General features: G+C 40.5%; 1 protein-coding gene across 6 annotated transcripts in view; it reads left to right on the forward strand.

Annotated features, from left to right (window-relative positions):
• The window catches only part of fmnl2a (formin-like 2a), a 51,490-nt gene that overhangs the window by 14,516 nt on the left and 21,586 nt on the right, over positions 1 to 15,388 (forward strand). For all 6 annotated transcript variants that reach the window (XM_037686927.1, XM_037686930.1, XM_037686928.1 and 3 more), the window contains exons 2-4: positions 1,227 to 1,310; positions 7,374 to 7,454; positions 12,385 to 12,461. In XM_037686927.1, coding sequence (XP_037542855.1) covers positions 1,227 to 1,310; positions 7,374 to 7,454; positions 12,385 to 12,461 — 242 coding nt within the window. The remainder of the gene's footprint in view (positions 1 to 1,226; positions 1,311 to 7,373; positions 7,455 to 12,384; positions 12,462 to 15,388) is intronic.

A 15,388-nucleotide genomic window follows, 5' to 3' on the forward strand; every position in this document is an offset into this window, starting at 1 on the left:
AAAACAGGTTAATGATATAGTTTATGTAGCCTAATGCTACAGTTTATAGAGGCTAATGCTACATCATATGTAGGCTGATACAGTTTAAACAGGTTAATGCTATAGTTAATGTAGACTAAACACTACAGTATAAGCAGGCTAATGCTACAGTTTATGCAGGCTAACTCCAGAGTTTAGGCAGTCTAAAGGCTGGATGTAGTGTGTTCTTGCTTCTGACTAAAATATTGTTTGTGTATGAACTTGCTAAGAACATTTTCAAGGATTTTGATTGTTGCCACCGTAGCTTTTATATGTGTAATTTGCTGAAAAGCAATTTAAAAACTGTTGCTGCTAGGGGTGCACCGATAAATCGGCCGACCGATTTCCTTAATTTTGGGAAATCTGAAATCGCCCGATACCTGCACGAGAAACCGATTTTATCCTTTTTTTTTTTGTAGTTTTAACAACAGTTGTCTGAACTCCATTTATATTTCAGAGCACTACCTCATGGCCAGTTAAAACAAGTTTATATTGTTTCTAGGATTTTGTTCAAGGGTATGTTTTTCAATAAAATGAGATTGAAAAATTAAAGGTGCATTGTGACCTTATAACTCCTGACAGTGTCGCTTAAAACAAAATCGGTATTGGCCAAAATCAGAATCGACACGTCAGACTTTTCAGAAATTGGTGATCGGAAAGAAAACTGCAATCGGTGCACCCCTAGTTGCTTTCTTTAGTTCCTGTTCCTGATACAGGTGTTTATCCACTATTAACTGGAAATTATTTCCAACTTGATATCAGTTGAAAATGGCCACAGAACAATTTGATAGGTTTTCTTTCAAATCATTTTACTATTAGTTATAAATATTATTTGAATTTCAAATGAACTAAAAACAAGGTTTGCATATTGCTGCCCTCTAAGAGCAGCATCGTTTGGTTTTCATTTCCATATAAAAAAATCAAAACTTAAACTGCTAAACTGGAGCAGGTCTGTGATTCATTGATCATGTCAACGAGCTATTTTTTTTAATTTTTTTTACATTATATAAATGTCTAGGCTTATATTCTTCAGACACCCTGATATTTTGAGTAGAAATAATGTGGAATGTTGCAAGAGGGAAAAAAAAGCCCAAAGAAACTTGAATTTTACTAGAAATACAAAATGCCCATGTGTTCAGTGTTTGGGTTCTGTTGTCATATTTCCTGATCCAAACTAAATTAACTTTGACCTTTTTCCTCTCTTCCAGAACTCGATGAATCTTCCTCCAGACAAGGCACGGCTCCTGCGGCAGTATGACAACGAGAAGAAATGGGAACTGATTTGTGATCAGGTGGGTGTATGATGAGATGTAGTCGTTGCATCAAATCCTCATCACAACTTAAGACAATCTCCCTCACTGTGCTGTCTGAAGTAGCTACTGCATATGTGATGCTGGATGAAGTCTGCCCTGCTGCGTGCTGGGACCACAGATCCTATATGCTCCATTACCCTGCTTTTACCTCTGTAAACCTTTCCTCTCAACCTCACACTGCTTTGACTGCCCTGGTCAAGTGGGTTAAGTGACCCAGCAGGGTGCCAAGATCCGTTAGCCAGTTAAAATACTCGACTTGTTCTTTGCATCAGTCCTGCATGTAGGAAATAACAGAGTGCGTTTTGTGCAGCACGCTGTGGTCCGAGAGATTTTCTGCCTCTTTAAGCAGTGGGGAATAAAACAGAGACCAGATCAAAACCACCTCCCACTCAAACGGTATTGATAGTTAGTGACCCTGAAGGCATCTGTGCCAAAAAGAGCACGGGTGTTAAACTTTTCAGACTGAATGAAGTCAGCTGGTTTGTTTCCAAACCCTTAAACTATGGTGTTTTTCTTGTTGATAATCTGATGATTGTAGTGCAGGACAGTGCTCTTCTCATAAATCAACAGACACAGTCTACTTCTAAACTTGTTCTTCAAACTTTATTCCTTTCATGTGTCCACAACAAGTCTGTACCCATGACAGAGAACACAGCTTAGGGAATGAGACATTTTCTGTCAAGGTTACAATCTCTTAATGTAACCATGACAACAATGATATAGGGAAGCAGAAAAGCAAAGTTGACAGGTAGATCCTTTTTGAAAAATAGGAACAGTCCTATCATTGCATTATTCCTGCAGTTTTGAAGGTTTCTGAAATGTGACGGATGCTCCTAATTTAAATATCTGAATTACAAAGAAAAAATCATGTTAACTTCTTTTGATCTGTAAAGCATGTTTGACTTACATTTCTACACAAACGTTACGTAAAAAATATACATTTGACAAAAAAATTGTATGGTTTGCTTGATCAGACTCTGTAGATGTAAAGTGGGAAGTGTTGCTCATTTCTTAGATTTAATTTCAAATTGCCCTGCAAACAATTTGTCTTGAATCTCATTGGAATTTGCTTATATAGGCTCTTAAAAACCACAGGTGTGGTGACTTGAGCAGTTTTCGCCATTCTGGTTTGGCATTCCTTGCTTTTGCTTGCAGCAGTATCTAAAGAGTGACCCATCAACATATTTGTTATTTTTCAGACGTTCTGTCAGCTGAGAGAAACTTTCCTGGCCCCACTATAGTCTTTCCTGTTTCTGTAAAATGTTGGTGAAGATTCTCAGTCATCCAGGTCATGATCAGTTCATAAAGGGATTAAAAACAAAAACAGCTGGACTTCTATTATGAAGCTGAAGATGTTTTGCTTCCCATATGGGAGACTTTATCAATGCAAAAATGTCTAGAATGTATTGACTTCCAAGCTTTATAGAACAGCATTGGAGGCAAACTGGAACAACTCGCCCCACACAATGATGGTTCGTTGGGCTCTTTGTCTGCCTGGCTTTTGAGAGAGAGAGATGTTTTGGTCACCTGCATGAAGGTTTGAATTGGAGAGGAGCTGACCTGGAATCAGGCCTAAGCTGCACTGTAAGATTTTGAAAGTTGAAATCTGAGACCTCCTCCTCTATTTAAAGTATTTTTTATTTTTATTTTTTGCTGGGGAAGATTCTCAGTCATCTAGGACATGGTAAATCCAAAAAAAAGGTTAAAGACAAAAACAACTGGACTTCTATTCAGTAGTTGAAGACGTTTTGCTTCTCATCCGAGGAGCTTTCACATTTCTAAGAACTGGGAGTGTGAGTTCGAGTTATAAAGCAGAGGTGTTCTGTAAGCTAGATTCACAGGCAGCTGGCCCTCTCATTCCTCACAATAGAGGTTCATTAGGGTCTCTGACTCACAGATGGGCCACCCTGGACACAAGAATTAAGTTCTTGATTGGAGTGAAACTGACTGTGTATCAGGCCTAAAGCTGCATTATAGGTTTTGGAAAGTTGAAATCTGAGACCACCTCCTCTGTTTAAAGTTGGTTTCTCTCTTTTTACATAGATGGCTTCCTTCACCCCCCTCTCAAACCTGATGTAAAAAATTTGGTCCTTAAAAGAGTGTCCCTTATGCTGGAGGTGTAGGTGAACTGCTGAGTCTTGTCCTGAAGAGCTGGCTCTCCTGTGTTGAGCCATGTGTCTGTGAAGAAGCTGTTGGACAACAAGAAGAGAGGATGCTAGGCCTGTTACAATAAACAATAAATCCATTAATCAATTAATCACATGATGAATGAAAATTATCAACCTCATTTTTATTTACCGGCTTTATCATTTCTTTGTGTGTCTCTCTTTCTACTGAAGACACAGCTCAACTCCGGTGCTCTTCACTGATCCCTCACTTTTTCTTTTCTTTTTAAAACCAGTTTTAACGATCCAAAATCGCGTGTTTGGATTGTTAAAAGCAGCTAAGCTGAGAAGCTAAGCTACGAGCTAAGCTAACAGGCCGACCTCGGGAATAAACCTCTGTCTTGTTGATCTCCAAAATTCACAGCTGAAACCCGTGCCTTCTTGTAGAAAATATGTTTTTCACTGCAAAAAGAAGCTGAGGATGTTTACTGTTTTTTTTTAATTAAAAGCTTTGAGTGAAAATGCTATGCTAAAGAGCTCAAATCACCAAGCGTCTGCCATGTCGCCATGTCACATCAAGGGCCCTCCCTCCCATTTTTCTTAAAGAGGCAGCTGCTCAACTATCCATCCTTTGGTTCAAACAGTCTTGTACTGGTATCAGGTGGCCAAAAAATATATTACACTCCAAACAAATCAACATTTCTTCTAAAATTTGACAATGAATTATTGTTAAATTTCAAACAATATTATTGTTTATCGCAATAATTTCTGAGACAATTAGTCGCCCAGCTAAATTTGTTGTCGTAACAGGCCTAGAGGATGCCAACGACAATAAGCTGCCTTTTCTGGACTGTTTGGTGAACATAGAAAGTGATGGAAGCCTCAACATTGAAGTTTACAGGAAACCTACTCACACAGATCAGAACTCTCACCACCCACTGGAACACAAACTTTCTGACTTTACACCACCTAGTCGAACATGTCCCCCACAAGAAGGGAAGGAAAAAGAACAGCAACACATGAAAGAAGCTCTCCAAACCTGTGGATATCCTAACTGGGCTTTTGTCAAATCAGCAAACAAATCCAAAAAAAAAACATGCTGCAAACAGAACAGAGAGAAGAGACAACACAAAAACATTATCATCCCATAAGTTGCTGGAGGATCTGAAAAACTCAGAAGGATTCTCTCCAAACATAACATCCTGGTACGTTTTAAACACAACAAGACCCTCAGACAGATGCTGGGCCATCCCAAGGATGGAACCCCCAAACCCAAACTGTGTGGTGTCTGCAGGTCAGCCAGTGAGGAATGTTCAGACCTCTATATTGGAGAAACTAAACAACCTCTTCACGGACGCATGGCTCAACACAGGAGAGCAGCTCTTCAGGACCAGACTCAGCAGTCCACCTACACCTCAAGGACAAGAGACACTCTTTTGAGGACCAAAATGTTCCCATTATAGACAGAGAAGACTGATGGTTGAGTGGGGTGAGTGAAGGAGGCCATTTACATCAAACGAGAAAAAACAATTTAGGTCTCAGATTTCAACTTTCAAAAACTTACAATGGAGTATTCGGCCTGATTCCAGGTCAGCTCCACTCCAGTTCACACCTTCATGCAGGTGACCAAAACATTGTCTCTGTTATGAGCCACGCAGACAAAGAGCCTAACGAGCTCCCATTGTGCGAGGCGAGTTGTTCCAGTCTAACCTGCAGGTGAATCTAGGGGACATAACGAGACCATTCATGCAGTTCTACAAAGCTTGGAAGTCCACACACTCCAGACATTTTTAAATTGATAAAGCCTCCTGGATGGGAAGAGAAACGTCTTCAGCTACAGAATAAAAGTCCAGTTGTTTTGAAAATTTTTAACCCCTTCTCAGACCTTTTCTCCAAAAAAGACAACAAATAATGGTGATAAAATATGATAATTCTGATCTCATCTGAGTATCTGTGTATATAGGGTGAACACATTTTCTAAGATGTGATACAAAAGCCACCATTATGATGATGATAATTGAATCTTGTTTGAATGAAAGCGCGTTTTAGCACTTTCTGAACGTCTGCGACTCTTGTTAAGAATGTAGGCTTGACTTCAACTAAGCCTTAAAATGAGGAAAAAATGCAACATATCCTTGAGATCAATGCCTTAGCTGCAACTTAGAAAACTTTCAGGAGCTCTGTTTTGCTGTGAAGCAGCAACACGAGGTTCAGCGTGAGTTTTCCTCTTCAGACCATGTGAACAAAATCAATAAACAGAATAGAACATTTAAAATAAATTAAATTACAAGATGTTGATTGCACAATGATGTCATTCAGATCCTCACTATTGCATAGATGATTTGATTTATATCAGTCTTAGCAACAGTCACTGACATTAAAAATGTGATTTTTATTTTTGGTAAATAACAACAGTGAAGGGGGTCTTGGTGTCAAACTATGTGGCTCATCATCTGTAAATGGCCACAGGAACTGTTTATAAAATCACAAGAAACCACAACACTGACGTACATTCGTAAGTTGAGGCTGGAGGCTCACAAAAACCTTAGAAAATATATTTAAATGTCATGTTTTCTAATAAATTAATTTGGGATACATATGCTGTCTTTCCTTGGTGAGGATATTAATGTTGCTAGTTCCATGCTGAAGAACATGGACGTGATACCTCCATGTGTTTTGGAATGGCTTACTCAAATTAGTCAGATTCTCCTAACAAATTCTGATTTGTAATCGTAATTTGAAGCAAATAAGCTCTGATTCTTCAGGGTGGGTAGGCCTCAAAATACATCTTGAGTCACATCTTTATTGGCAAAGTTGATGCTTCTATTTTAAAATCTTTCTGTGTGGATTCACAGTTGAGTTGATTAGTGCATGTGTGACTTCCTAATGTACTTATTGGATTTACGAGCACATGCTTTAAAAAAAGGAACAAATCAAATAACTAATGAAGCCAGATATTTTTATAGGTTTGAAATCTGGTCAGACCTTTGCACCTACTTAACTTAAAAAATATAAAATTGAGAAAAGTCAGCGCTTTAATAAAAAAAAAAAAAAAAGTGTGGTAATCTTTCACATGCTTATGATGATTGTCTGTGTTTGCTACAGTAATTATTTAGTCTACCTTTAGAATATCTCTTCATATTTTCACGCTCCAGTAGAAGTTTCATCCTGCATGCACTGACTTGGTGTGTTTTCCTGAATTAAACCATTCATGATGCCTTGAGCTTAATGCAAGTACCATTTCCCGCTCAACACACTGATCCAAATCCTGGGACTAATCTCTGGTTTATATTTAGAGCACAATAGTGTGACTTGAACCTGTTGTTGGCTGAGGCTAGAACAAGTGCATGCACATCCACACAGTGCTTTGATATTAAATTACAGCTTAAATCACAAGTGAAATCATGGGATCGCCTGACATTTGTTTTGTTTCTGTGGAATCTAAGCTGTAGTTCATCGAATAAATCCCAGTAAAACTTCTTATTTCATTCAGGTAGCTGTTTTCCACCAGAGACAAAAGAGTAAACACAATATAAAACACTTGGCATCATGTAGAGTTTGTGGTATCCAAAGCAAGCTCTGATTTTAGGACTTGTTGGATGTTTTACCTTTTTTAACGGTGGAAGATGCGGTAATCTGAAGTTCCCATTAGATGGATTACAGAAAGCCTAATCAGATTCCACTTGATGACAGAAGTTGTTTAAGTTTGCTGGGAAATAAGTGAGAATGTGGCCTTTTTTATAAACCTTTACCTTCTGTGAATCAAATACACACACACACACAAAAAAAAAACAGTGAAATTGTCCATAATTTTCTGATTTTTATTATGAGTGTACTCTGTGTACTTTTCACTACAAATGTTTTTTGAAGTGTTACAGTCTTTCCTCATTACTCCCTTCCCATCTTCTCATTTTATGTTTTCTTTCTTTATTACCAGGAGCGATTTCAAGTGAAAAACCCACCTCACACGTACCTTCAAAAGCTGAGGAGTTATCTAGACCCGGCAGTCACGAGAAAGGTGAGCGCCCTGTCCGACAGGCTGCCCATCTCCAGTGGCCTAGCTGCTCCAGTGCGACAGCTTTTCCTTCCCCGCTGACCTTCTATCTGATGTTCAGGATATCCCAACAACAGCTGTGGAAAGACTGCACACAGGAGTTCCCTGGGATATAGATCAGGAACTCGAGTTAGAGAACAGTGAGAAAGGAGACAGTTGTTTATCAGGAACGCCCTAGCTGAAGAAAGCTCTGACCGATCTTTAGCAGTGCAGAAAAAGAACAACAAAATAAAAGAGGGTAAAAGGTAGAGGGTGTCGTTGGCATTTTCTCGCAGCACAGCAGGAAATATCAGGAAACTATCTCAAGTGATTTAAGCTATATCATAAAAATGTCTATATCATCTCAGCTGCTAGCTCTGGCTGTTTTTCTTGGCTCTTGTCGGGCTCCATGAAGACAAGTATTTGTTAACTCTCAGGCTTTGCCCAAAAAATATGAAGTCTTTCTAGTCTGGATGTGCGAGTGGGGGGACGCTGTGAGATGTGTCTCTGCAACGAGCAAATTAATCAACAGGCTTTGGCAGAAGAAGAACAAATCACTGAATAATTCAATCTGCACTGAGTGTGGTAAAAATAAAAAAGTTAAACCGCGATGAAACAGCTGGAGCAGCTTGAACAAATTGAAGCTATGATGTGACTGTGGTAAAAAGAGAAAACCATCTTTTTACGATGCAAAGAATGTGCAACAAGATGTGTGTTGTCTGATCTCACTTACTGAGGTCTTCCCTCTATCATGGGAAAACTGCCATTTAAGAATAATTTTTGGATTAAAAAAAATCCCAGTTTGCTCAATTTATAACTCGTTGCTTAATTCACAACTACATATTGCTTCCAAGAAAACACCTGGAGAGCAAACATTTAGATTTAACCGTCAGTAAGTTGTGAAGTTGAAACAGGAACTAGATTTGTGGCTGCATGCAGCAGATGTACTGTAAATTTGTCATAGATGATTAAACTTTAAAAACTCCCAGGAAACTTGTTCTGAACATGGCAGGTGGTGTCAATGAGAAGCTTACCTGTGTCAGAGGCTGCCTTATCATGGTGGCGTTGATGCCAGAGAGATTACACAGTTATGAGATCTGATTAAGATCGGAAACGAGGAGAATGACTCAACTTGAAGCAGATTTAATAGACACAACAATGTAGTTAAATTGTGCAAGGACAAGTAAAAAAATAAGCCTTTTTACATTGAGCAAGAATCACATAATCACTAAAGCCCTGTTCACACTGGATAACCTCACTAGGACATAAAAAATCACCTAGAACACGACAGGGCTTGGTGGGGCTTTTAGGTTCTAATAGACATGTAATGGAGCGTGATGGGTCCACGAGGGTTTTGAAGCTACACAAAATGTGTTTTATCATCATGGTGGCCATGTATGGATGTGGGTGGGCAGCTTGGTTTGATAATTAAGATTAATGGATGGTAAACTTATAGAGCAGGGGATGGCGACAGTGTTAAAAGCTCTTGGTGTGACATTCAGCATCATGGTTGGAGCTCATCCAGATGATGTGTTTTCAGCAAAGCTGGATCATCCTCCTCTTCACCCCCTTTTTTTCCCCAATTAAACTTAATTACATTTAATTTATAAATGTTTGTTCTATATTAAACTGCTAGAGGAGGCTGCCCCTGAGAAACATGTTCAGACCTCTCTTCAGTTATTTTGTGTTTCTAAGTTTCATTGGTCTCATGTTTTGGACATGAAACCTGCACCTTTTCTTAGCCTCGGCTGAAAGCTTGAAGTGGCACACAGAGGTGGAACGGAAGCCTAAAGAGAGGAGGGCAATGACGAGGAAGAGAAAGAGAGATGCTGAATTATAAAGACTTGGTCGAGAGGGGAGAAGGATGGACAGAATGATGGAGAGACAAAAAAAGAAGCAACAGAGGAAAAGAAAGAGTTATGGGCTTCTTTCTACATTCCTGCTCCATCCCCCTTTTCTTCAAACTCAAACAATTGCCACTTTGTGCCACTGTGAGAGAGCTGGAGGTCATTGCCTCTGCTTTCCATAGGCAGGCTCCCGTGCATTCCTCGGGGCAGCTCCCAGCCAATAGGCAGCCAAGGAGGAAGAGCTCCAGTCAAACCAGTCTCCAAGAATGTATCAGGCGTTGATTTGTTTCCAGGATGACCCCTCCTGTGCTCACACCTCCCCAAAATGTTACTCTCCCCACCCCTTTTACATTCTGTCTCCCCTTCCCTGGTTTCCTCCTCGTCTTTACTCCTATCCCCTCTTGTCGTCTTCACACTCTCTCCCCGCCGTCTCTTCCTGCTCTCACTGTGATGCAGCTGGTAGCACTTAAAGTGTGGGGTGTTTTGGTGGGGGCTCTGGGAGCCTGCGCAGTACCCCGAAATATGCTCCCCTTTCCACACATGCACACAAACCACTCCTCCCTAATAAAAACACACTGTTTTTCGTCTCCTTATGCTCCAAACGCACACCGCCCAAGCCCAAAGACGTAGACTCAAGAGAACAAGTTATGGGAACAGCTCTCTTCTCGGTGGATGTTAATAATACGTTAGCACAGGGTTCAGCTGTGCTGCCTCACTGATACAAACATGATGGAAAATAACCATAAAGACAGTTTCTACTAAACAATTACACATTTTCTTGCAATTTTTACAATTTTTCCCCAACCACCAGTCTCCCTACAATTATTGCTCAGTGACAAACCACCTTAACATGATATGTTCCCCTTTCTTTAGCTGGATTAAAAAAATAAAAAATAAAAATAAAAAATACATGAGAAATAGTATTTCAGCTTTAACAAGGGGCTTCTCAAAGAGCTATTAGCTGGAAAGGGTTTGCGTACAGTAGATGATCATCTGAAGGAAAATACATGTCTTAAATCCCAGAGGACTTTTCACCAAGACCAGTTGGAAAACATACAAGAAAGTCTGGCTCCTTGTAAGAAGAAATTAAAAGGGATGGTTTAAACCATTTCCACAATACTGTATCAAAACCCCTTTTTTAAATTCATTTGGCACAACCTGCGTCCAACCATGTGTTAAAGTAAAGTTTTGCAGTGACCACTTCTATTAAAAAGACAAGAATTTCATTTTAAGCCACAGCTTTCTGCTCTGTAAGAGTTTCACCCCCTCTCATCACCGCCTTCCCCCTCCTTGTTGCACCGTGACTGTTTGATCACCACTGGTCATTCACTCGGCTCGTTTTGTTTTTGTGGTTGCATAACAGCATGAACGGCCTCTTGTTTATGGGTGCATTCACACCAGCCCTGTTTAGTCCGCTATAATCCAACTCTAGTCCGTTTGCCTAGAAAGTCCAGTGCGTTTGGGGAGGTGTGTGTTGTTCCCCGATTTGTTACGGAAGCTGATCCGTAGTGTTGCTCATTTGCACATGCACTAAAAAGGAATACTTCTTGGTCGCACGGATCACCATTGAATATGCTAGATTAAGGAAAATGTACTGGTATAATTCCGATTATGAATAAGAACTGTCTTAATTTACTTAAAGTATGTGCTCTATCTCCCCCGATTTTCTTGTTGCTAATTTCCGCCACTCATAATTCCGTTAAAATCATTGACATATTTACGTCACGGTTAAAATGATATGCAGCTTCACCACTGAGCGGCGCTGTTTCACCAATTAATTCTGTTTCTTGCAGGGTTTTTCTCATTCAGTAACAGAAATATGAGTGGCGTAAATTAGCAAAATGAAGATCGGCAGAGATAGAGCACGTACTTTTCTAAGTAAATTAAGACAATTCTTATTCATAAACAACGGTGATCCATGTGACCCGGAAGTACACTACAGATCATGCTTCCGTAACTGATCAGGGAATGACACTGTGAATGTGCAATCGGACTCTGATACGGACCAAAAAAGTGCTTCAATACCTAGGGCTTGGTTGAAGTGAACTCTGGCGCCGTTCAAATGCAGTGTGAATGCAAGCAGACCGGCGACCGCTCCAAAAGCAGGAAGTGGTCTACAGCGCAGGGCAAACAAACGCGCATTTCTCATACGGAGCCGTCAGCCGCCTTGTGTGGAAAAAACATTCTCCATGATCTTCTGCCTCTTCTTCTGCTCATGCCGAGTCCATTGTTGAAAAATGACAAAACAGAAATCGTAAAGCCGCTAAAATTTGACACCACTTTGTTTTTGGTTTGATTTCCAGAAGAAGAAGAAGAAGTGTCTTCTTGAGAGGTTTTTGTGTCATTTCCTTCAGTAGTTCTTGGTGCAGCGCCACCACCGGCGAGGGGGGGGAACAGGTTGGCTCGATTGACTCAGTGCAGTGTGAATGCAAACCGCACCAGCTGAAATGTAAACAAATGTTCTGAATATTGGTCCCAAATTGAACCGAGTCTACTGGACTATCAGGTGTGAAAGCAACCAATGATACTACAGATAACTCGGAGTCAGGATGAACTCAAAGAGGAGCCCTCTTTCACGTTCCATCAGGTTTTTTTGGCCTCGTTCGATAGCTCACACCTTTCTACAGTTCACATGGACTTTTTTCCTTAAAGCTGCTGCCACAGTAACATGCCAGGAATCCAAGTGTATGTTTACATGGCTGTTAGATTAAAAAGGTGCTGCTCTTGTAGTAGAACCAGCTGTAGTCTCAAAATTTAATAGTTACACGAGTAGCAAAATGTAGGAAGAAAGAAGAAAAGAACTGCTCTCCTTTTAAAGTTTCCAAAGAGTCAGCTTGTTGTCTGTAATAGCCTTGTTAATTTTTCCTTTTACAGGAACCTTTAAAAAGTCCAATTTTAAACTCCTTTATATTGTTTGTGCATGAAACACAGTCTGAGGACAGTCTGGCCATTCTGTCCAAATAAAGTTCCAGTTTTTGCAAAACATCTCTAATCTCTGCACTACCACATGTGGATTTATAGGAGTATGATGAAATTTAACCTCTCCCGCTTTTATTTTCCTTCCTCAGAAATTCAGACGGAGGGTACAGGAGTCCACCCAAGTTTTGAGAGAGCTGGAAATTTCTTTACGGACCAATTACATAGGGTGAGTCAACTGTAGGACTGTGTGACGCTAATGTAGTGTTTTTTTATCCTGCGCCTGGTTATATTAGATTCAAGTGGAAAAAGTCTCACATTCCAGACACCCGGAGACGCAGACACTAAAAACCCCGCCATCCCCCACTCATATCTGCGCTCTGACCTAATATTACACCGAAAGCCATGTGGCGATGAAGAAAAGATGAATCGATGGATTGTTTTGGAGCAGCTGACACTAGAACAGCCTCCAGAAGGAAAGCACATTTTTCTGTCTGTAGTTTGGCTGCTCAGCCTCAGTGTTTTAGTCTGCAGTGCTGATGAAATATTAAAGGGAACTGTTTCACAACAGAAGAAACACGGTGCGTTCGTCAGCCGCGTCAGGTATTCAAAGGTAACAAGCCTAAACGTGTGGCAGCTGATACTGATTCAGAGCTGTGCAGTCAGCCTCGAGGAAAGATCAATATCTCATAAAAAACTGTACAAATTCTCAAGCTTTGGATGGTTCGTCTGGTTTGTGATGGGCTGTGTGGCACTCAATAACGAGACTTATACCTGGTGGTATTTGTAGGAGTTTTAAACCCTTTATTATTTATTTATTTATCATTATTTGACAGAATCTACTTAACTTTGTCAGAAGGCTTAATCTATGATCTTAGGAAACCACTGTGAGCAGCAAGAAACTGAGCAAAACTAAACAAAAAACAAACTGAAAGGTAAGGGGCAGCTTCTTTATTTATTTATTTTATTTTATTTAATTTCCCTCTGGGATTAATAAAGTATTTTTGAATTGAATTGAATTCTTAAACAGATTAATAATATTTTTGTTTTATTTTAGATGCAACAGACCAGTTTGAACTTGTGTTGCATCCTTCCCTGTGTTGGAATCATTTTAACAAAACAAGTTATGCTTTTTACATTTAAGAAAAAGCTCAAGTTTAACTCCTAAAGAGGGGCGTGTGGATTAGTGTGTAGGTGTGTTTTGATGAGTACATACCATCTTGATGAGTTTAAACCAGGACACTGCACTCTAGTTCAGTTTAGTGCTGTATTAGCATTTAAAATATTTAATTGAGGTACTTTTAGGGCTGCACAATATCCATCCATCCATTTTCTTTACCCGTTTATTCCATTTTGGGTCACGGGGGTCGCTGGTGCCCATGTCCAGCAATCACTGTGCGAGGGGCGGGGTACACCCTGGACAGGTCGCAAGTCCATCACAGGGCCACATAGACACAAACGAGACAAACAACCATTCACTCTCCCACTCACACCTAGGGACAATTTAGAGTTACCAATCAGCCTAACATGCATGTTTTTGGACTGTGGGAGGAAACCGGAGTACCCGGAGAAAACCCACGCATGCACGGAGAGAACATGCAAACTCCACCCAGAAAGGCCCCTGGACCGGGGTTTGAACCAAGGACCTGCTCGCTGAGAGGCAGCAGCTCTACCAGTTGCGCCACCGTGCTGCCGGCTGCACAATATGTGAAAAGATTATCAGCACCGCAATCTCAGTGTGCTCAGTTTTTGCGATCGCGATCTACCTGTCGATCGTAAATGTAGTATGGGTAGATCACATGGTATTAAGAAAAATAGTCGTCCATCCTCACTATGAAATTTGTCACTTGATTGACGTACAGAGCAGCCAGTCTGAGGCCCAGTTTACCCAATGTGAAGCTGCACTTCAGCCGTTCATTCACACGACAGCAGCTCTCCTTCTCTCTGAAACTGAAGGTTTCTGAATCCAGGTCTCAGAGTGGAGATTTTTTGGGGAATCCCCTACGGGGGTGTGAAATACTCCATAAGTGTGAAGTCGCACATGCGCACTACAGGCGTCTGCAGTCCAAAGTTTTTCTGTACTAACAAGAGTTGTAATAAATGACAGAGAGCAGAGTGTTTTTTGTGCTACTCACCCTTGTTCAGCATGTAGAAGCAAAACTGATCAAATCCAGGGTCCAAAGGGACGTCAGTGTATTCATCAGTTTGGACAACTGTGATCATGCAGATGCTGCATGCACAATGAATGCAGCTGAGGCCTGTCAGGGTTGCCAGATAAACTTAAAATATCTTATTTATCCCCTCCTTTTCTGTGCACATGTTTAACAAACGCAACACACACCTCATCTTAGAATATATTTACTCCGCACATATGACAGTTTAGGTCAAAATACTATCATTTTAAAGCCACAGTACTATAGTTCATAATTTCTTATCTGGCAACCCGATTGACATGGAAACTACAGCGTTTTTGTGTAAACCTGCTCATTTTAAACATTGAAAAAACACTAACGTTTCCAGAGGTCGTTGTGTAAACGGGGCTTTATAGTAGGTAGATCACTTTGACTTTGTCATTTTAAAAGTAGCTCGCATGCTGAAAAAGTGTGGGCATCCCTGCTTTAGATGGAGCAGCAAGCTTTTGTGTGTTTGTGTCTCTGAAGAATAAAGTAACCCTGTCAGTGTGAAAGTTTACCTCCAACAGAAATATGTGTCGGCATGTGCAGACGTTCAGCAGTGCTGCAGACATGTTTGCAGTTTTCTTTTGTCCTGATTGGTGGTTTGTAGTGTTGAGATCAACTTCAGCCCACTTGGAACATCAACGGGGTTGCTTTTAAAAAAGGTGCCAAGTTAAGTCCAGTTGAGCCAAAGTATGTGGCCGAATTGAAGCTATGTAGAAACAATTTATTTTGTGAGATGTAATCAACAAACTAAACAGGATGGGGTCACTGCGTGGGTAGGTGGTCACAGGAGACTATGATCCTGCCAAAGACCAGAGGACTTGACCAAGAGATGGCCAAGGATTGTTGCGACACAAAACAATGCTTTACAACCTCAACTGCCTCCTATTCCTTCTGTTTATCTTTTCCTTCCTCCCACAGGCACATTACTTTACTTCAATTTGTCTTTTTACCCACACTCACACAAATTATCTCATGT

The sequence above is a fragment of the Nematolebias whitei genome, chromosome 13, assembly GCF_014905685.2.
Source record: "Nematolebias whitei isolate Nwh7 chromosome 13, NemWhi1, whole genome shotgun sequence".
Classification (NCBI taxonomy): domain Eukaryota; kingdom Metazoa; phylum Chordata; class Actinopteri; order Cyprinodontiformes; family Rivulidae; genus Nematolebias; species Nematolebias whitei.